This window comes from Littorina saxatilis, linkage group LG16, assembly GCF_037325665.1.
Source record: "Littorina saxatilis isolate snail1 linkage group LG16, US_GU_Lsax_2.0, whole genome shotgun sequence".
Classification (NCBI taxonomy): Eukaryota; Metazoa; Mollusca; class Gastropoda; order Littorinimorpha; family Littorinidae; genus Littorina; species Littorina saxatilis.
Window position 1 is genome coordinate 30,651,831 of NC_090260.1, and position 24,166 is coordinate 30,675,996.

The following is a 24,166-nucleotide window of genomic DNA, read 5'->3' on the forward strand; positions in this document are numbered from 1 at the left end:
AGAAGAGGTAGATGAGATGGTATCGGCGGGTGGCAATGTGACTGACAAGAACAGCGGGCGTGCAGGGAACGGTGCGCGGGAAGAGAAAGACAGGGATCAAGAAGGAAAAAAGATGGACAGACAGCATGTCAGAGTGACTGTTAAACGCTTTGCGACAACCCAGAAGATTGCTCACAACCGGCAAAGATTTCAATCAATTTGATTGAAAAATGAGGGAGTGACAGTGCAGCGTCAACTTTTACAAAAAGCCGGATATGACGTCATCAAAGACATTTATCGAAAAAATGAAAAAAACGTCTGGGGATATCATGCCCAGGAACTCTCATGTCAAATTTCATAAAGATCGGTCCAGTAGTTTACTCTGAATCGCTCTACACAACACACACACACACACACAGACACAGACACACACACTGTGACATACACACACACACACACACACACACACACACACATCCACAGACACACACACATACACCACGACCCTCGTCTCGATTCCCCCTCTATGTTAAAACATTTAGTCAAAACTTGACTAAATGTAAAAAGCACAAAGAAATACTAATAGGTGGGGTGTGATTCTTTTCTTTTCGAGAGAGCTGTACATGACGTCATCAAATAATGTGTACTATTTGTTCATTCCAACCAAGGAAGTGACGAAAGTGCTCATCCGGTTGTTCTAGGCAGCAGCGCGACAACAAAATGAGTGGGGTAAGCACAAGATCTTCCTCTGGAAGGAATACTCACAGTAGTTGTATAGTTTTATATTGTTCGGTCTTGTATGCAGTTGTACATTGCACTTGCGTGTAGTTGTTTCTTTCGTTCCAACGCGATCTGTTCCCAAAGTATAGTTTAGGCCATGGGAATAGTGGGCACGCTTTAACAAGTTTCAGTTTGTTTGGTTTTGGTTACTGCTTTCAAAATCGCCGGCGTTTTCGTTTTTGTCCAATCTGAACCTTGGCTAGTTGGAGTTGTTAACCACGTTCGCAACATCAGTACTTTTAGACAAAGTACAAATTAAAAAGCACTGGAGGATAAAGAAATTAAAAGAAGCATTAGGCCTCGTCAAACTCACAATCTGATAACATTCAAGTTTCAACTGATTCAAGGGGCATTGCCAGGGTTTCCAAATCCAAGACTATACCTCAGTAATTGAGTATAGAACTGGGGTTCTTAGATCAGAGAGCATAGATATATATGTATAGAAATTTATAATGAGAGCGCTGCTAAAAATGCCAAAATGTGCACGCGATCGCTTGTACTTTTAAAGAAAAGTTAAATATAGAATGACCTCAAGAGCGAGAATGCATAGAAATTACGTCATGAGCAAGGGAGATCATCCTTTACTCTGTGTGTGTCTCCGCCGCCTACATTCCAACGTGAAATTTTGAAAGCAGGGAGCACATATATATATATATATGCTGTAAATGGCATCAAGCTAGTCCGAATTATACACCTGTTTACTGAAACTGTTCAAACCAACACACTCTGTAATTTATTTAGGATGCAAAGTATGTTAATATACTGTGCACAGTCCTGAGCATAGATTTCTATTTTTTTTTGTTTTTTGTTTCAGCACTCCATAATTTTCAAACAGGAAGCAGGTGAGTGGACTAAGCAAGGGTGTGTGTGTGTGTGTATGGGGGGTATACGTATTAGTGTGTGTGTGTGTGTGAAAAAAGCTGCTAAAACGTGAGTGTGTGTGCGTGAAAAAAAGCTGCTAAAACGTGTGTGTGTGCTCTTACGTGTGTATAAGTTTGACGGGAGTTGGTCCAGGTCTTTCCTGGTTTGAGACATAATAATAATAATATATACATGCAATTGCAAACAGAATCATATTGCTGTTTCTCTACCCACCGTATGAATTATCATTCATCTATTCAGTCGTGGAATTTAAAATATTTAAACATTTTTATTGTGCACACTAGCTGTCACGATAGTTGTTTTTTCTGATAAATCTACAGATCTCTTAGTCTTAATGATTGATCTGATCTGAAGATTGTTGCTAAGCTATTTCATGGAACATAAATTTGTGCAAGATCACTCATGCTTCATAAGGCCAAAAAAAAAAAAAAGGTCTGTTTACGGTAACATAGGCCAAAAAAATAGGGTCGGTAGGTCGGGATTTTTTTTTTTTTTTTTTTTTTTTTTTTTTCCAAAAAATCATATTTTTACGTTATTTTGCCAAAAAAACAAGATTTCTTTTTTTTTTCTTTTCCAAATGCCAAAAAAAGTCTAGGGTCGCGCGAAAAAACTAGGGTCGGTCGGGTTACCGTAAACAGACCTTTTTTTTTTTTGGCATAACAGTTTTACTTATAATTAAAGGATTAATGGTTACTACAATTGCATAAAAGAAGCTTTGTTGTGACTGACGTGTATACAAGAACATGTATGTATCCTGCGGAAACGAAGTTGATTTTAAGACGATATATTGACATATGGTCAAGGCTCAGGAGGTGGCTCGAGTGCAGAAATCACCAGTTGGCATTTTTGACTGCGATTCTAAGGTTGAAGATAAAGAATTTAATGAAATCAAACTGTTGTCACTTGTTCTTATATAATCAAAGCTTCGTGTGATGACATAAAATGAGTTAAACTTGCTTTCTGTCATTAAAAAACAATTTTTTTTAATGAAAAATCGACGATCGTGGTGGAAGAAAAACGTGACAGACATACCTGTGTGTCACTTCAGACGGCATTTTTCACCATAACAAGATCGAATCAAGAGTCAATTTATTGATTTCCGAATTCTTAAAACGTTATCAATTCCTATTGACGTTACGTGCGTGTCAAATATTTGTTCGTTTCTTGTTTATATAGAGCGTCATCAATCGTGCTCAAACACAACGCGTGGTGTCATGTTTGGGTGATAGCGATCGATGTTAACTTGAAAGAAATATCCGCATCCAACACACGTGATTAACCTCTAATCTGAAAGATTTTATGTTTTAGTTCTTGGATTAATCAGCAAGCGAACATTTTAAACTCTGATGCAGCAAGAAATTTACATTGATTTTGCGGAAGCGATATGGTGTCAACAAACCGTTGCGTTTGGACACGAAAAAGGAACAATGTATGTGTATTTTTCACTCAATTTTTTGGAGATTAATCCGGCATGGAAGTGAAAACCACTCCAATTTAGAATATTGCGCCATTTGAAGACAAAGCGCGCGATGGACGCCGAGGATAGGCCGAAAGGTAAGGTTTTTATTTTGGCGTCATTTGTTGAGTTTGTGCAAATCCAGCGAAATTATGGATAGAATATGAAGTAATGACCACATTAGGCTTTCGAGTGCTGAGTTCTGTTTCTCTGATAAAACTAGAGATCCTGTCTGAATAATTGTGCTTTCATCAACACTTTCCTTCGTTCCTACATTTGTCAATTTTTGCTTTGTCATGTGCATTATGCCAATCATGTGGTGTCACTGTTGCGTTTTTGGTTTGATAGAGCAAAGTACGTTTTCAACCATCAATGATGCATCCCTTCATGAAATCACTTCGTGAAGTACCCCTAAAAGTCATTTACTGCGATTTACAAGATACGTGGTTGATATTATGGGATGCAGGAGATCAAACGCAACTTTACACCAAGTCCGAGGTCGTCAGCGTTATGTTTAAACTCGTTCAACTAAATGTCTTCTAACATACACTAATTTTTGTGGCAGATTGAATACTATGCATTAACATCATCATTGGGTCTGAACTTGTAGACCCTTATTGTGTCTGATCGCCGAGTGCTAGTTTTATGTCCAAACATAACTTGACGCTATGCACAGTCGATCTCTGCTGCCACGGCTGGTGTAATGTTAGGTTTGGGCACTCGGTTTTTTACTTATTTTATTTTTGGTAAAGAAAAACAGATGTAGAATTTAATATTGATATTATCTGTTTCAAATAACTTTCCCCCCCCATAGAAACCACGTTTTTGTTGTAGTTAGTGTGATCCATGTCCAAACACAACATAACACATCGATGTCAGCTTGAACTGTCACAGTGTTGTAGTGTAATATTGAGTTTAATTTTTATAGTTTCTTAGTCTATTTTCATCTAGCTTTCCTTTTTATCTAGCATTTTGTACAGGTAAATGTAGACTATACATTTTTTCCTTTTAATTGGTTTGAACATGGTCTTAAGTTATGTTTGGGCATTTTTTCATGGTACAAAAACTTTTTCTAAGGTTGCCCCTCACCTATTCAGTAAACTTAGCTCTGTAGCAGCCTTTTATGTGCACACAATGGCATCTGAATTGGATGGCTTACTTACACCCATAGTTCCAGAGGATGTAATTTTATCTTTTGTCACGGTGTCATGTTATGTTTCATGGCGTCATGTTATGCTCAAACAGCAAATTTTCTGTGCAAACATAAAAGATTAAGTTTACACATCAGATTATTTGGTGGCTAATAATTACCTACCATCGCTGCATGTAGATAGCTGTCCTCCTGTTCTTTCATTATGTTTGGTTTTGCCACTTTAGCCTGATTAAGACTGTGTCACGGCGTCATGTTATGTTTCATGGCGTCAAGTTATGTTTAAGTGTTTTAATTTCAGAATAACTTTTTCTAAGGTTGTGACTTGGCTATGCAGTTAACTGTGCAATGTAGCTACCAACGCTATGCACACAATGGCTTCTGAATTTGATATTTTATTTGCATCTATAGCTCCAGATGATGTAAGTTTATCTTTTGTCACGGCGTCATGTTATGTTCAAGCATGGCTACTTTTTCTTTTTTCCCTCTCATTTAAAGACAAGGTAACACATCCACTTTTTTTTTTTTTTGGCAAAGGAAATAATGTATGTAACAATGTTTTATTATTGTTTAATGCCAAAATGATTGATTTGGGCGTGTTCTTGGTTTAATTTTTGGCATTTTCGGGTATTACGCAGCATCCAGTGAAGGATGGCTCTATTATTGATTTAATTTGATGACTATAATTAGTATTTTCATTATGATATTTTGGAGACACACAAACATTATCTATGTTTTCTGTTTTGGACTTAGTATTGATAGTATTTTGTCTTTGAACTCCATGCTGCATTTTGACTTAGTGTTTTGGTGTCATGTTATGTTTAAGCAATTTCAAGCTCAGGTATTTGACCCAATTAGAGATTCTTACCTGCTTATCTTGTTTGTATTGATGGATGTGTGGTCTAGCAATAAAGAAACACCACCAACATTTCTTTTTGTTTGTTCTTGGATCATTAAATTGCCTGAATCTGAAATTGTGATGGCGTCATGTTATGTTTGAACATTGATATTATTTTTGTAAATACATCTAAACGATGGCTCAAGTGTGAAAAACATTTTTCGTAGAAGTTTAGCATGACCATACCTAGTAAATTGTCAGGAAATTGTCAGCTTGTAATAACATTGAAATTTGTTCTTGCATGTCACACTCATTGGAGTCACCTCCAGAGCCTTGACCATATATAATGATATATATACCGGGTAGCTCAGTTGGTAGAGCACTGGACTTGTGATCGGAAGGTCGCTGGTTCGCAGACCCAGATACGGAAGCCATGTCCCACCCCCATGTCACCACAATGGCACGTAAAAGACCTTGGTCATTCTGTCATAAGTGCAGGTGGCTGACTACACCTAAACACGCAGACACCTGGGTAGCACGACTCAGTTGCTGCTAGCTTTCCACTGGGAGGAAGCGACCCCAATTTCCCAGCGATGGGACAATAAACTAAAGTCATGAAAATGAAAAATATTTTACAGCGCACGATGACAGTATCTGGGCATGTGCTTGGGGTCGCAACGAAAGAGACGCTCTTGGGGCAGAGGTCATCGTCACTGGATCCGTAGACGATACTGTCAAAGTGTGGAAATGGTAAGGGGTTTAGTTTACACCTGTGCAGGTTTGCCTACTCTCTCTCTCTCTCTCTCTCTCTCTCTCTCTCTCTCTCTCTCTCTCTCTCTCTCTCTCTCTCTCTCTCTCTCTCTCTCTCTCTCTCTCTCTCTCTCTCTCTCTCTGTCTGTCTGTCTGTCTGTTTGGTTGACTGATTGGTTGTCGTGGGACTGGGAGATAAAGAAAACATCAAAAATATTTTAGCGGCTTGTGCGAGATTTTTTGTTGTTGTCCCAGCAACATTTTAGGCGTTGCATATATATAATATATTGTTGTGTCCCCTTTTTGCTCTTAACAGAACGTGAGTATCGGTCTGTAAGATCACGCTTCAGTCTTAGACTTGGAGTTCCCTTTCTTGATCGCCAAACTTGCCTCTAATTTCAGACAATAATGACAGTTTTATAAACACTTGTCAAGCTTTGGGGGTGAACAGGTCTGAATAAGACCCCTGGATTTATATTTCATGTTTGCTTGTTTCAGGCATGAAGAGAAGCTTGAGCTGCGTCACACGCTGGAGGGCCACCAGCTGGGCGTTGTCTCCGTTGACATCAACTCCACAGGAACCTGTATCCTTCACCTTGCTGTGGGATTATTTTGTTCATGGTTACATAAAAAGTACTGCTGAATTGGGGGGGGGGGGGGGGGGGGGGGTCAGGTAGCTCAAGTGGTAGAGCAGTTGACTTGTGAGCCTTGGGTCATAGGTTCGAATCCAGGCCGGGACAGACACGGGTCAACTCAGAGCCTGTATTCATGTCCCACATCCGTGTCACCATTGTGGCATGTAAAAGACTTCAGTCATTGTGCCTTAAGGGTGGGGATGTAGCTCGGTCGGTAGCGCGCTGGATTTGTATTCAGTTGGCCGCTGTCAGCGTGAGTTCGTCCCCACGTTCGGCGAGAGATTTATTTCTCAGAGTCAACTTTGTGTGCAGACTCTCCACGGTGTCCGAACACCCCCGTGTGTACACGCAAGCACAAGACCAAGTGCGCACGAAAAAGAACCTGTAATCCATGTCAGAGTTCGGTGGGTTATAGAAACACGAAAATACCCAGCATGCTTCCTCCGAAAACGGCGTATGGCTGCCTAAATGGCGGGGTAAAAAACGGTCATACTCGTAAAATTCCACTCGTGCAAAAAACACGAGTGTACGTGGGAGTTTCAGCCCACGAACGCAGAAGAAGAAGAAGATTGTGCCTTAAATGAAATCGGCTGATTACACGTATAAAAATGCTCGCACCTGGGTAGCACAACTCTTTTTGCTGCTGCTGCTAGCTTTCCACTGGGAGGTAGAGACCCGGTTTTTCAGGGACTCTGTTGAGCGGTCCCAGAAAAAAATGGATTAATACTGTTGTTAATGACGGGCGCTGTGGCATAAGACATCGGCCTCCTAATCTGAAGGTCGTGAGTTCAAATCCTGGCGGCGGCCGCCTGGTGGGTTAAGGGTGGAGATTGTTCCGATCTCCCAGGTCAACTTATGTGCAGACCTGCTAGTGTCTTATTCCCTTTGTGTGTACATGCTAGCACAAGACCTAGTGCGCACGCAAAAGATCCTGTAATTCATGTCAGAGTTCGGTGGGTTATAGACACACGAAAATACCCAGCGCGCTTCCCCCGAATGGCGGGGTAAAAGCTTTACGTAAAAATCCACCTGTGCAAAACATATGAGTGAACTTGGGAGTTTCAGTCCATGAACGAAGAAGAAGAAAAAAAGTATTATTAGTTTTACTGTCCTTAACTCTCCACCAGTGGCGGCATCCAGTAGTCTCGACAGCCACGTCAAGATCTGGGATCTGGAGAACGGAAAGCAGGCCAAGTCTATCGACGCCGGACCTGTGGACGCCTGGACCATCGCCTTTTCACCAGACTCTCGATTCCTGGCGTCTGGCAGCCACATAGGAAAGATCAACCTCTTTGGCGTCGACACAGGCAGAAAGGAGACCTCTCTAGACACCCGAGGAAAGTTCACACTCAGTATTGCTTATGTAAGTAAGGCCCCCCCCCCAAAAAAATAGTCTGTTTACGGTATCCCGACTGACCCTATTCTTTCGCGCGACCCTAGACTTTTTTTTTGGCATTTGGGAGAAGAACAAAAATATATATATAAAAAAAAAAAATCATAAAAAAGTCTTTGTTTTTGGGCAAAATAACTTAAAAATATGGTTTTTGGGGGAAAAAAAGAAGAAGAAAATCCCGACCTACCGACCCTATTTTTTTTGCGTATGTTACCGTAAACAGACTATATTTTTTTGGGGGGGCCTAAACGGCTAAAGGGAACATTCCATTTTTCTAGACGTTCAAGGAAAGCTTACACTTTGTATTTCTTGTGCTGCTTTTGTTTTTGCTTCTGCTGTTTGTTTTCTTGTGTATTTGTTGTCCTGAAGAAGTCTCCATCGGCGAAAATTTGACTTTGTCTGTGCTGTGTTTGTGTATATCGATATTTCTTTTGGTTTTCACCTTAGTTTGCACCCACAGTCGGGCGGGGATGTAGCTCAGTCGGTAGCGCGCTGGATTTGTATCCAGTTGGCCGCTGTCAGCGTGAGTTCGTCCCCACGTTCGGCGAGAGATTTATTTCTCAGAGTCAACTTTGTGTGCAGACTCTCCTCGGTGTCCGAACACCCCCGTGTGTACACGCAAGCACAAGACCAAGTGCGCACGAAAAAGATCCTGTAATCCATGTCAGAGTTCGGTGGGTTATAGAAACACGAAAATACCCAGCATGCTTCCTCCGAAAGCGGCGTATGGCTGCCTAAATGGCAGGGTAAAAACGGTCATACACGTAAAAGCCGTGGGAGTTTCAGCCCATGAACAAACAAACAAACTCACAGTCATCTTGTTGTTTAGATTATGTTTTATTAATTTCCACATGCTCCTTTTCTGTTTCAGAGTCCAGATGGCAAGTACATTGCGTCAGGAGCTCTGGATGGTATTGTCAACGTGTTTGACATCACAACAGGAAAGCTTATCCACACTTTGGAAGGTGAGCGAGAATTTCCTCAGTCCACAGTAAATCTCTCAGCATTTGTTTAGAATTGACGGGTGTGAAGTCTTAGTCTGTGTTTTCTCAGACTTTATGTCCATAACTTCTGCAAATTAACACCCATTTTAAGACTCCCTCCTTTTTAAGACCCTGTTTTCTCAGATTTGTGTGTGGTCTTGATAGGGGGGGGGGGGGGGAAGTTGCACTGTATTTATAAGAATGATCAACCATGACATTTACCTTGCTGTCACAGTGCTTCTATTGAGTGATGACGCATTATTCGTGATGATAATTATATCAAACCAAGAGAAACATCCTCCGTTCTGTTTCTTTCCAGGTCATGCCATGCCGATACGCTCGCTGTGTTTTTCTCCTGATTCTCAACTCCTGATCACAGCGTCAGACGATTGTCACATCAAGATTTATGATGTGTGAGTAATTCTTTATGCTTCCTTTGAGGTTCTTCTGGAGATTGTAGCTTGGCCGTAATGTAGCAGGTGTGCTGTTTCAGACGGCTTCATGCAATGATACATTACGCCACGCATTAATTTTTGTTAGAAACACAATGGGATCCCTCGTTTAAAATGTGTAGTGTGTGTGTGAGATAGAGTAGAATTGTGAATGTGTGCAATTTTAATTGTGTGTGTGCAAATCTGTACAGATGGTGTGTGCATGCTTGTGTTTTTTTCTGTGTGTGTGTGTGTTATTGTTATATGAAGTCTTATATCGCGCGCACCGGCACGGTTGGCCTAGTGGTAAGGCGTCCGCCCCGTGATCGGGAGGTCGTGGGTTCGAATCCCGGCCGGGTCATACCTAAGACTTTAAAATTGGCAATCTAGTTGCTGCTCCGCCTGGCATCTGGCATTATGGGGTTAGTGCTAGGACTGGTTGGTCCGGTGTCAGAATAATGTGACTGGGTGAGACATGAAGCCTGTGCTGCGACTTCTGTCTTGTGTGTGGCGCACGTTATATGTCAAAGCAGCACCGCCCTGGTATGGCCCTTCGTGGTCGGCTGGGCGTTAAGCAAACAAACAAACAAACAAATATCGCGCGCATATCTCCAGACTCGGACTCAAGGCGCAGGGATCTATTTGTGCCGTGTGAGATGGAATTTTTTACACGATACATCACGCATTCACATCGACCAGCAGATCGCAGCCATTTCGGCGCATATCCTACTTTTCACAGCCTATTATTCCAAGTCACACGGGTATTTTGGTGGACATTTTTTTATCTATGCCTATACAATTTTGCCAGGAAAGACCCTTTTGTCAATCGTGGGATCTTTAACGTGCACACCCCAATGTAGTGTACACGAAGGGACCTTGGTTTTTCGTCTCATCCGAAAGACTAGCACTTGAACCCACCACCTAGGTTAGGAAAGGGGAGAGAAAATTGCTAACGCCCTGACCCAGGGTCGAACTCGCAACCTCTCGCTTTCGAGCGCAAGTGCGTTACCACTCGGCCACCCAGTCGTTAGCACTCGGCCACCCAGTCGTTACCACTCGGCCACCCAGTCGTTACCACTCGGCCACCCAGTCGTTACCACTCGGCCACCCAGTCGTTACCACTCGGCCACCCAGTCGTTACCACTCGGCCACCCAGTCGTTACCACTCGGCCACCCAGTCGTTACCACTCGGCCACCCAGTCGTTACCACTCGGCCACCCAGTCGTTACCACTCGGCCACCCAGTCGTTACCACTCGGCCACCCAGTCGTTACCACTCGGCCACCCAGTCGTTACCACTCGGCCACCCAGTCGTTACCACTCGGCCACCCAGTCGTTACCACTCGGCCACCCAGTCGTTACCACTCGGCCACCCAGTCGTTACCACTCGGCCACCCAGTCGTTACCACTCGGCCACCCAGTCGTTACCACTCGGCCACCCAGTCGTTACCACTCGGCCACCCAGTCGTTACCACTCGGCCACCCAGTCACCGGTGGTGCGTGTGTGTCTTCTCTTTCTCTTTCTGACTATATGTACGTTTTTTAAAAGCATATTACCTCAGATCAGTACTGTTATTTTTTCATTCACTTGGGACTTTCCCAACAATCGGCCGAAACATTGGATCAAGCTAAGTTCTTGTTACTAATTGTTTGTCTGTGTATTTTAAAGACCGTTGGGTCGATATATTTGTGACTGTAACGTATTGTTTTGTCAATAACAAACGTTCCAACAACCTACCTTTCTTGTTTTTTTATTCTGGATTTTGGAACGTTGGTTGTGGATTTGTTATTTTTGCGCTCAGTGTTGTTATTTTTTCCGCTCTTCCCAGGCAACATGCAAATCTTGCAGGGACACTGTCAGGCCATGGGTCGTGGGTCTTGAGCGTCGACTTCTGTCCGGACAACACACATTTTGTGTCAGCGTAAGTGAACACTTCTCTTTCATGTTCATTTTCATTACTTTATTGTCTCATCGCTGGGAAATTCAGGTCGCTTCCCTCCCGGTGGAAAGCTAGGAGCAACAAAAGTCGCGCTACCCAGATGTATGCATATTTAGGTGTAATCAGCCACCTGCACTTATGGCAGAATAACCGAGGTCTTTTACATGCCACAGTGGTGACACGGGGGTCGAATATGGATACCGTCTCAGAGTCTGCACGTAAAGTTGACCCGGCAAGCCTAGGATCACAAGTCCAGTGCTCTACCAACTGAGCTAGTTACATTTTGTGCTCTCACTTTCCCAGGGTTGCCAACATACTAGCCTGCTACGTTTTAAGACAAATTGCTACACTGTTACGCCAAGCTGAGAAATGTTTTAAGTTGGGAATTGTCCGCCGAACGCCGAATTTTTTTTTTTGTTCCGCCGAAAAAGCAAAAGTGTCCGCCGAAAAAAAGGGGGTAGGCACACAAAAAAAGCACCGGTTACTTTTGCCTTTGCGCAAAAGCCCGCGAAAACTTTCCATACTTTGTTCACGCACTGCTACCGCCCGCCTCAGTTACTTGAACTTTTATGTTTGAAAGTAAACCAGATTGCACAGATTGTGTTACAACCTGTTTGTCTCAACAGATCAATTTTTTAACAAATTTAAACCATATAATACATGTATATATTTTTTTTTTCTCAAAAATTGGTACTAAAAACTCTGATTCTAAAAACAGAATTTAATGGCAAACTTGGAGCTCAGATGACACCAGATTGCACCATCTGGGTTCTTTGGAGAATTTTTTCCGGAGGGGCATGCCCCCGGACCCCCCTAGTAAGGCTAGGCGCGAACGACGCTTCGCGTCTTCAGTTATAAATTTTCAGCCTTTTTTACAATTTTCAATTCCCATGCCTGTTTAACATAGAGGGGGGAATCGCGACGAGGGTCGTGGTGTATGTGCGTGCGTGTGTGTGTGTGTGTCTGTCTGTGTGTGTGTGTAGAGCGATTCAGACTAAACTACTGGACCGATCTTTATGAAATTTGACATGAGAGTTCCTGGGTATGAAATCCCCATACGTTTTTTTCATTTTTTTGATAAATGTCTTTGATGACGTCATATCCGGCTTTTTGTAAAAGTTGAGGCGGCACTGTCACGCCCTCATTTTTCAACCAAATTGGTTGAAATTTTGGTCAAGTAATGTTCGACGAAGCCCGGACTTCGGTATTGCATTTCAGCTTGGTGGCTTAAAAAATAATTATTGACTTTGGTCATTAAAAATCTGAAAATTGTAAAAAAAATATTTTTTTTATTAAACGATCCAAATTTACGTTCATCTTATTTTCCATCATTTGCTGATTCCAAAAACATATAAATATGTTATATTTGGATTAAAAACAAGCTCTGAAAATTAAATATATACAAATTATTATCAAAATTAAATTTTCGAAATCAATTTAAAAACACTTTCATCTTATTCCTTGTCGGCTCCTGATTCCAAAAACATATAGATATAATATGTTTGGATTAAAAACACGCTCAGAAAGTTAAAACGAAGAGAGGTACTGAAAAGCGTGCTATCCTTCTCATCGCAACTACTCCCCCGCTCTTCTTGTCAATTTCACTGCCTTTGCCGTGAGCGGTGGACTGACGATGCTACGAGTATACGGTCTTGCTGCGTTGCATTGCGTTCAGTTTCATTCTGTGAGTTCGACAGCTACTTGACTAAATGTTGTATTTTCGCCTTACGCGACTTGCTGATTCTCAGTCAGTTTTCTTTAGCCATGCATCTTGTTGTTATGTTTTGGTGGTTTTTTGCTCCAAAACTGAAAGGCAAGTTTAGGATCAGCAGCAAAAAAAGAAAAGGACACTTATGTTTATTTATTAAGGAGATTTCTATAGCGCATAACTTAAAGCACTGTGCGTGGGGGGGAGGGGGGGTGAGGAGAATGTCTTTTACCTCATCCAAATGAGTTGAATTTTAGTCTCAGAATGCACCAGGTTGTACAGATTTTAATAAATAATGTACCATTTAAAAAAGATTCGGGGGAGTATGTCCCCGAACCCCCCTAGAAAAAGGGATTTCCTCTTTTTTCATTACAAGAGAGTCCCTCCCCTGATTATAATGCTACTGTAAAAAAAAAAGAGACTTTTTCAACTTTATTTCAGTGGTCTGTTGTGGTTGTTGTTCCATCTGTTTATCTGCTTGTCTGTTCTCTCAAATCAGTGTTCTTGATTCTGTTGAACGCTCATTAGAAAAATCAAAAAGATTTGTATTATTTTGTGTGTGTTTAGCAGCTCTATTCAGACAAGTCTGTGAAGATTTGGGACAGAGTCATCCTCCGTTTTATCATTTATCATTGTGTGTGTTTTGAACAGCTCAAAAGACAAATCAGTGAAGATCTGGCACGCTAAATCATCCTCCGTTTTATCATTTATCATTTTATGTGCGTTGAACAGCTGAAAAGACACATCAGTGAAGATCTGGCACGCTAAATCATCCTCCGTTTTATTATTGACTCACATGCGAAGCAAAAGTGAGTCTATGTACTCACCCGAGTCGTCCGTCCGTCCGTCCGTCCGTCCGTCCGGACGTCCGTCCGGACGTCCGTCCGTCCGGCCGTCCGGAAAACTTTAACGTTGGATATTTCTTGGACACTATTCAGTCTATCAGTACCAAATTTGGCAAGATGGTGTATGATGACAAGGCCCCCAAAAACATACTTAGCATCTTGACCTTGCTTCAAGGTCAAGGTCGCAGGGGCCATAAATGTTGCCTAAAAAACAGCTATTTTTCACATTTTTCCCATTTTCTCTGAAGTTTTTGAGATTGAATACCTCACCTATATATGATATATAGGGCAAAGTAAGCCCCATCTTTTGATACCAGTTTGGTTTACCTTGCTTCAAGGTCAAGGTCACAGGAGCTCTTCAAAGTTGGATTGTATACATATTTTGAAGTGACCTTGACCCTGAACTATGGAAGATAACTGTTTCAAACTTAAAAATTATGTGGGGCACATGTTATGCTTTCATCATGAGACACATTTGGTCACATATGATCAAGGTCAAGGTCACTTTGACCCTAATGAAATGTGACCAAAATAAGGTAGTGAACCACTAAAAGTGACCATATCTCATGGTAGAAAGAGCCAATAAGCACCATTGTACTTCCTATGTCTTGAATTAACAGCTTTGTGTTGCATGACCTTGACCTTGGGTCAAGGTCACATGTATTTTGGTAGGAAAAATGTGTAAAGCATGTGAGTCGTATGGGCTTTGCCCTTCTTGTTTATCATTTTATGTGTGTTGAACAGCTCATCAGACAAGACAGTGAAGATCTGGGACGCAGGGTCACGGCAGTGTGTGCACACTTTCTACGAGCACCTGGACCAGGTGAGTTGCGTTTCCTAATGCTGATTGTGAACTTTCATTTTTACAGCAGAATTCACTTCTCCCCCCCCCCCCCCCCCGCGGGTTAGGGGGAAGAATTTACCCGATGCTCCCCAGCATGTCGTAAGAGGCGACTAACGGATTCTGTTTCTCTTTTTACCCTTGTTAAGTGTTTCTTGTATAGAATATAGTCAATTTTTGTACAGATTTTAGTCAAGCAGTATGTAAGAAATGTTAAGTCCTTTGTACTGGAAACTTGCATTCTCCCAGTAAGGTAATACATTGTACTACGTTGCAAGCCCCTGGAGCAAATTTTTGATTAGTGCTTTTGTGAACAAGAAACAATTAACAAGTGGCTCTATCCCATCTCCCCCCTTTCCCCGTACGTTAAACACCAAAAAAAGAAAGAAAGAAAGAAGGCAGAATTCACTTCAACCTTTAACAAAATGTTAATTCAAAATTCATCACATTAAACAATTGAAAATAAACAAGGACACGCACTCAAGCAAATGCTTATTTTACAGTTACCTCCCTTTTAAAACTTGATTGTTTGATTGTTGGAGGTTTCTTTCTTTCTTTATTTGGTGTTTAACGTTGGGGGGGGGGGGGGGGATGGGATAGAGCCACTTGTTAATTGTTTCTTGTTCACAAAAGCACTAATCAAAAAATTGCTCCAGGGGCTTGCAACGTAGTACAATTTATGACCTTACAATATATGACCTTACTGGGAGAATGCAAGTTTCCAGTACAAAGGACTTAACATTTCTTACATACTGCTTGACTAAAATCTTTACAAACATTGACTATATTCTATACAAGAAACACTTAACAAGGGTAAAAGGAGAAACAGAATCCGTTAGTCGCCTCTTACGACATGCTGGGAAGCATCGCGTACATTCTTCCCCCTAACCCGCGGGGGGTGTTGTTGGATGTCCTCAAAGGGGGATTCTCCTGTACACTTGACCAAATTCACTATTTAGATGTAAGTGCCATGTTCTATTCAGTGACATTATTCCTGACAACACAATAAAATAAATCTTGAACTACCTCACTGGCATTTTGCAAGCGAGCCACACGATCTTGAGATAGGTTCTTCATCTGTTTCATGAGTGTTTGTCTGTCTCTACTTCACAGCCCGGCCTAGTGGTAAGGCGTCCGCCCCGTGATCGGGAGGTCGTGGGTTCGAACCCCGGCCGGGTCATACCTAAGACTTTAAAATTGGCAATCTAGTGGCTGCTCCGCCTGGCGTCTGGCATTATGGGGTTAGTGCTAGGACTGGTTGGTCCGGTGTCAGAATAATGTGACTGGGTGAGACATGAAGCCTGTGCTGCAACTTCTGTCTTGTGTGTGGCGCACGTTATATGTCAAAGCAGCACCGCCCTGATATGGCCCTTCGTGGTCGGCTGGGCGTTAAGCAAACAAACAAACAAACTTCACAGCCCCGTGGGTCGACACACTAGTAAATGTAACGTTTTGTTTTGTCAATAGTAAACGTTCCATTTATCTACCATTCATGTTTTTTGATTCAAAATAAATCTTGATTTATCTTGGTTTTTTCCCCCAACAGGCTTGGAGTGCCAAGTACAGCCCCTCCGGTGCCCGCATTGTGTCTGCGTCCGACGATCGAGGCGTACACATCTACGACTGTGCCATGTGAAGCGTCAAAAACCTAGAGACGAATTCCATTTTCTGCAAGAACTGTCATAAATCATTCATAATTAATGATAGCTTTACCGACTCTTTGAAAGAAAAGCATGGTCAAAAAACTGTCATGTGCTAATCTCATCAAATACAAAATTTAAAACAAAAATGCAGACTCTTCAAAGGGACAGTAAAGTCCACCATTGTTGGTGTTTAGAAAAACGTTTTGGGTGGGGGGGGGGGGGGGGGGTGCTTTAGACATTGTTGACGTGTAATTTGTTCGATGAGATTCTCATTGTGGATTCAACTCAAGCCACAAAAAATTGTGGGTTTTTTTTATGTTAAATTAGGTCATGTTTTCAAGATCTTTTGACTGGGACGTACCAGAAACTCAAGGAAGACAAAAGGCGCTAACAAAGAAGAATTTTTTGAAACGGGATTGTTAGAACTTTGGGCTTTAAAGGCATCATGTTAGCTACAATGTGTATATAATGTAAATAAACACAAACTGAAATATTTATGAGTTTGAGTATGGTTATCTGTTCATACCAAGGACTACTTCTCTCTTTTGTAAACACATCAATTGAACACGTTGGTTGCCATTTTGAATGAAAACAGGAAGGAACAGTGTACGTATCCGGTTTTGTGCGTGCGTTAAAGAAAATAGTGCAGGCTTTCAGCATGTTCTTATTCGTCTAAATTAGTTTATATGTGATAATTCATCATTTAATTGTCTTTAATATGGTATAAACATTATATCGAATGCATGCTGAGTGTCGGATCTTTTGAAAAGAGATCGTCTCTATCAACACAGAGAGAGAAGTAGCCCTTCATTAAATTATTGCGCGCTGCGTGTGAGCCCAGACTCCAAAGCAGCAGCCCAGGGGATCTAAAAATAGCACAGCTCGCAGCAGGCGCAAATTCTTATAGCCTTCGAGATTGTTGGCTGGGTTTTGGCTGTGCGTGTACTGGTAGAAGGAGTACTTGATACACACACATATATATTTATGACATACACACACATTTGCATATTCTCTTCTCTCTCCATCTTTTGTCTTACAAGGTAACAGGTATCACAAGACTGAAGTAGGGTTTGTATTGTGATTTTTTTCTCCTGATTTTTTTTTTCAGCACAACAAAGTTAAAAGAAAAAGAAACAAGAAGGGCAAAGCCCATACGACTCACATGCTTTACACATTTTTCCTACCAAAATCCATGTGACCTTGACCCAAGGACAAGGTCATCCAAGGTCACGCAACACAAAGCTGTTAATTCAAGACATAGGAAGTACAATGGTGCTTATTGGCTATTTCTACCATGAGATATGGTCACTTTTAGTGGTTCACTACCTTATTTTGGTCACATTTCATAAGGGTCAAAGTGACCTTGACCTTGATCATATGTGACCAAATGTGTCTCATGATGAAAGCATAACATGTGCCCCACATAATTTTTAAGTTTGAAACAGTTATCTTCCATAGTTCAGGGTCAAGGTCACTTCAAAATATGTATACAATCCAACTTTGAAGAGCTCCTGTGACCTTGACCTTGAAGCAAGGTAAACCAAACTGGTATCAAAAGATGGGGCTTACTTTGCCCTATATATCATATATAGGTGAGGTATTGAATCTCAAAAACTTCAGAGAAAATGTGAAAAATAGTTGTTTTTTAGGCAACATTTATGGCCCCTGCGACCTTGACCTTGAAGCAAGGTCAAGATGCTATGTATGTTTTTTGGGGCCTTGTCATCATACACCATCTTGCCAAATTTGGTACTGATAGACTGAATAGTGTCCAAGAAATATCCAACGTTAAAGTTTTCCGGACGGACGGACGGACGGACGGACGTCCGGACGGACGGACGGACGACTCGGGTGAGTACATAGACTCACTTTTGCTTCGCATGTGAGTCAAAAATGAGAAAGACACTTTAGAAAAACAAACACCAAGTGAAAAGAAATACATGTATATGATTTAACGAAGTATGTTTAATTCACAGAACTCGACGTTTAAAAACAACAGTACAACCAGGTACCAGCTTTCAATGGTTGTTTTCAGCCTTAAAATGATCCACACTCTGTTCTACACTCAAAATAACTGCAAAACGAAAAAGATCGCAGTTTTGATTTTGTACAGGAAACTCGCTATATTAAAAAGTACTAAAACCACCAGTTTCTAATTTCACTTTGTTCCATGCTCATTGAAATTGATGAATGTAAAACAGATATTTCTTTCTGGGCATTATGCTCCTGAGTAAATACAGTGGAACCCCATTTTAAGACCTCCAAAAATCTGTGAAAATCAGTTCTGAAAAAGGAGGGATCAGTCTTTAAAATGGGGGACAATTTATTGAGGTAGGTACGTTATGAATAAAACATCTGAGAAAATGTGAGTCACATTGTCTGTGCGACGGCTAAAGTAACTGACAGTGGGAGAGAAAGAGAGAGATTTCTTTTTTTATTTGGTGTTTAACGTCGTTTTTCAAGGTTATATCGCGACGGGGAAAGGGGGGAGATGGGATAGAGCCACTTGTTAATTGTTTCTTGTTCACAAAAGCACTAATCAAAAAATTGCTCCAGGGGCTTGCAACGTAGTACAATATATGACCTTACTGGGAGAATGCAAGTTTCCAGTACAAAGGACTTAACATTTCTTACATACTGCTTGACTAAAATCTTTACAAACATTGACTATATTCTATACAAGAAACACTTAACAAGGGTAAAAGGAGAAACGGAATCCGTTAGTCACCTCTTACGACATGCTGGGGAGCATCGGGTAAATTCTTCCCCCTAACCCGCGGGGGGTAAGAGAGAGATTGGTTGTGAGGCTTATCTAAATAAATAAATAAAAAATGTCAGAAGGATTATCGATAAGATGATTGTATAGAAATAAGGATTTCAACTGAGGACATTCAAAAATACCTGGGTTGTGGAATATTACCTGAACTCTATAACATATTAAAGTATTGTGGGTAATAATTAAGTGAGTATCACAAGCAAACATATTACAATACCTGGATGTTAACAATAAATAAATACATTAACCAAGACAATATGTACTGCATTAATAACAAATAATACTTTAGACGTTATAATTAACTTACATGCCATTCATTTTCTCAGTAAAATTGACAATGCCTGAAGAAAACAAGCGACAGTGAACATCAAAAAACAAAAGGGCAAAAACAGAAAAACAATGGTTTCTTGAAATACTCATCAGTACTGCTAATTAGCATTCAAAATAAATGAGAAATACACAACATTGGCACTAAAAGCTTAACAAAAGAATAATCTGTCTCAAGACAGTTCACCCATTTCTCTTCCATATATATGTACTTTTAACACAAAAGGCTCCATCCAGAAAAATATTAGCAAAATATAAAACTTCAGATGTCAATGCGAGACAGTGGTTTGTGTAACTGAGGTGCAAGTAAATAATACCCTGTGGAAAAGAAATATCCATCTATAAAAACGTTGTACAGTAGAACCCCCCCCCCCCCCCACCCCACCTTTTAGGACCCCCCCCCCCCCCCCCCATTTAAAACTCCCTGCTTTTTAAGACCCACTTTTCTTAGAGTTTTGGGGGTCTTAAAAGGGGGGTTCCACTGTAAAATGTTTCTTACATCAATTACACATTAACATGCTTCCATTTGAAAAGAGGTCGTCATCGTGGATTGACGCCCGACAAAAGCTAATTGAAGCCCGACGGAGCGAAGCGACGGAGGGCTTCAATTAGACTTTGGGAGGTCGTCAATCCACGATGAAGACCGAGAAGTTTCAAATGGAAGCATGTTAATGTTATTGTAATTCAATCTGACGACGATCTCTTTCCTGCTTTCATGCGATGGTATTCATGTAAATTGGTTCTGTTCTGTTCACACACTACTTTCAGTCCACCTACCTGCAAGGGTCAAGTCCCAAGAAATATGTCTCTCTATTCCTATCGTATCACTCTGCTCCTGTTTTGTTTTCTTTCACATAAATTTTCCCTTCTTTTTTGACGGGTTTCTGAACAGCAAACTCTAAAACAAATTCTTTTTCTCACCAAAGCGATCTTTGGAATTGACTGACGTAGTCCGGAAGAATTCATGCATCAACTTACGTCACGTATTCGACGTCATCACTTCGCATACCTCTCGTCTCGGTATTTCGTTGGCCTTTATATTTCCTTCTTGTAAAATGACCCTCAAAGCTGACCGAGACTAGTTGAGGTTGTATCAATGCGCCTCGCCAGCAGGTGGTTAATGGCTTTTTTAGCAAGTGGTTATCGACAATTAATGACCGGTAATTTTTAATGAGCTGCCCTACACGCCACCAGGCGTGAAAGGCAGGGAGAGGAGAATTTTTGACTCACATGCGTAGCAAAAGTGAGTCTATGTACTCACCCGAGTCGTCCGTCCGTCCGTCCGTCCGTCCGTCCGTCCGTCCGGACGTCCGTCCGTCCGGACGTCCGTCCGGAAAACTTTAACGTTGGATATTTCTTGGACACTATTCAGTCTATCAGTACCAAATTTGGCAAGATGGTGTATGATGACAAGGCCCCCAAAAACATACATAGCATCTTGACCTTGCTTCAAGGTCAAGGTCGCAGGGGCCATAAATGTTGCCTAAAAAACAGCTATTTTTCACATTTTTCCCATTTTCTCTGAAGTTTTTGAGATTGAATACCTCACCTATATATGATATATAGGGCAAAGTAAGCCCCATCTTTTGATACCAGTTTGGTTTACCTTGCATCAAGGTCAAGGTCACAGGAGCTCTTCAAAGTTGGATTGTATACATATTTTGAAGTGACCTTGACCCTGAACTATTGAAGATAACTGTTTCAAACTTAAAAATTATGTGGGGCACATGTTATGCTTTCATCATGAGACACATTTGGTCACATATGATCAAGGTCAAGGTCACTTTGACCCTTATGAAATGTGACCAAAATAAGGTAGTGAACCACTAAAAGTGACCATATCTCATGGTAGAAAGAGCCAATAAGCACCATTGTACTTCCTATGTCTTGAATTAACAGCTTTGTGTTGCATGACCTTGGATGACCTTGACCTTGGGTCAAGGTCACATGTATTTTGGTAGGAAAAATGTGTAAAGCATGTGAGTCGTATGGGCTTTGCCCTTCTTGTTAATGAGTTGGGGCATTCTGACCAATCACAGGATCTGTTTCATTAAAACGCCAACTTGATTGAATTACAAAAACAGATTAGATTTTTATATCAAAGATTACATTCTTACAGTGAAAAAAAAAAAGAAGCTCATTGTAACCACACATGCATCCAAGCTTTTACACAGAATAAGAGAATGCTTCTACTTGGATGCATAAACAAACAAAACATCCATAATTGACCCTTTCATGACTGTATTTTTCTGATAGAGTTACTCTCCCTGGACTGAATTAATTTCCTGATATTTTGTCAAAAATGGGTACCACGTTTTAAAAAATTGCCAAAAAATACACACACACACACACACACACACACACACAAAAAACACCACACAAAACACCACACATACACACACACAAACCCCCACCACACACAACATTGTACTGTACATTGTAACAGTAATGCTCTTTAAATGCAGAGACACTCTCTCACCTTGGACCACGCCCACACCTCTGCTCTGGGGTTGGGGTGGGGTACGTTGTACCGTATGTACGACCACAAAATCGCTCAGTAGATGTACTTGGTTGTGGAACAAAGAAATCTTCATCGTCACTCGACTCACTTCGGTCTGCTTCATCAACAACAAAGTCCGAATCTCCATCGCTATCACTGTTTAGAAACAGTTCCTGAATCGCTTCATGTGTAGTGAATGTACGACGAAGTTGACGTGCCGGCTTTTCTTCCATATTTCCTTCAAAAGTATACAAAAAACAATCGCAAATCCACCAACATGTGCCGACAACATCCCACGAGGCTTCAGCAGGAAGTTTAGCGCAGTTATTTCCCTTTGGCCACTGTGAAAAATCGGAATGGGAAAGGAACTGGAACACTCCGTCGGACCCGAGTATACTCGTGGCCCGTCCAGTAGAGCAGTGTGTGGGACCCGAGTAAACTCGTGGCCCGTCATGAAAGGGTTAACCTATCTGACAAAACATCCATAATTAACCTATCTGACAACACATCCATAATTAACCTATCTGACAACGCATCCATAATTAACCTATCTGACAAAACATCCATAATTAACCTATCTGACAAAACATCCATAATTAACCTATCTGACAAAGCATCCATAATTAACCTATCTGACAAAACATCCATAATTAACCTATCTGACAAAACATCCATAATTAACCTATCTGACAAAACATCCATAATTAACCTATCTGACAAAACATCCATAATTAACCTATCTGACAAAGCATCCATAATTAACCTATCTGACAAAACATCCATAATTAACCTATCTGACAAAACATCCATAATTAACCTATCTGACAAAACATCCATAATTAACCTATCTGACAAAACATCCATAATTAACCTATATCTGCTTTCTGTGTGAGCAGTTTTTGCTGAATTATAATTCTGTAACCGATATCTGTGTCAATCTGGAAAATTAAGTGATTTGCCCAATCCATTAACATTATAAATCAGGGGCAGATCCAGGGGGGGTTCCCGACCCCCACTCCCCCCCCCCCCCCCCCCAAGCCTAAAACAATGTATTAACATTTTTTTTTAATTTTAAATTAAAAAATTAAAAAATAATTTTGCAAAAATAAAAATAAAAATAATGGCAGATTGCACGAGATTGCTCTATTTTCCTTTTTTTTTAAATTTTCCAGGGGGGCATGCCCTCAGACCTTCCTATGAGCTGGCCTTTGTCTTTATATTGACAGTTTGGGAAGGTAGTTGGGTAATTTGTTGGCTCAGGTTGCACCAGATCGGTACAAAACAGCAGACTACATAATTGTATGGAAAAATAAATGCAAATTTAACAGTCGAAACTCGGCATCTTTCCTACCTGCCAAGTTTGAGACTGAAAATTATCAGACGAGTCTGGGCAAAAAACCCACAAAGGACCCTGGAAAAAAATAAAGAAAACAAGAGACATGACCTTCACCTACAGGAGCTTGGACTATTAACTGACTTTAAGCCCCTTGTCATTCATATTCAATATGTCTGCCAAACGGATAACACTGATATGGAGAAGCACCATCTTCGACACGTACAGAACATCCATGACCATTCATTTGACTACAAACATTCTTTTTTTGTCATTCATGTGTGGGTGACTTCAGGAAAGGGCAGTCCGACTATACTGAACGGCAAAAGTTAGGGACCGCCCTTGAAAAAACCAGCTGACTTCATCTGTGCCAAACTCCTTGTTCCTAAGTTTATAAAACCAAATGGTTGTCAGGCCGTAGTCACACCAGTGGGTGAGCAATGCTGTGTTAGCAGGAAACTTGCTCGGGATCCACGGAGGCCTTGCTTGGGCACGAGACAGAAACTGCCAAACTGCAAAAAGTGGACCATTTTTACGCTGGCGCGTGGGCAAGCCTGGGCGGGAAAGATGAAAAATTCGTTATGCACGTGCAGGGGGGGATGTGTTGAGAGTGAACTATTGTCACCAGTTAGGCTTTATAGGCCCGCGATTTTCCACTAGCCACCATCTTCTCACTATGCCTCCCAGACGAAAGGTGACCACCTTCAACAAAGCCCGAACCATCGCATGGCTGCAAGACGGCGTAAGCAATAAGCGAGAAGTGGGCAGACGACTTGGAGTGTCCCATTCTGTCGTGGTCAGGCTGCATCAGAAGTTCCAGGCCACCAACAAGCGTTCTGGAGAGGCCCAGGTCAGGACGGCCTGGTTTTTTCAAGGGCGGTCCCTAACTTTTGCCGTTCAGTATATATTCACAGGCATGAGTTCTGGAAAAATCACAGTGGAACCCTCGATTTAAGGCCCCCATTTAAGACCCCCCA

General features: G+C 41.4%; 1 protein-coding gene across 1 annotated transcript; it reads left to right on the forward strand.

Moving 5' to 3' along the window:
• The first annotated feature begins 654 nt into the window (after positions 1-654).
• LOC138950805 (superkiller complex protein 8-like) lies at positions 655-16,748 on the forward strand. The gene is made up of 10 exons (XM_070322524.1): positions 655-708; positions 1,574-1,601; positions 5,724-5,835; positions 6,334-6,419; positions 7,598-7,833; positions 8,735-8,828; positions 9,166-9,259; positions 11,106-11,198; positions 14,514-14,592; positions 16,157-16,748. Exons 1-10 carry the CDS (start codon positions 700-702, stop codon positions 16,244-16,246), a joined length of 921 nt encoding a protein of 306 aa, XP_070178625.1. The 5' UTR covers positions 655-699; the 3' UTR covers positions 16,247-16,748.
• Positions 16,749-24,166: the final 7,418 nt, after the last annotated feature.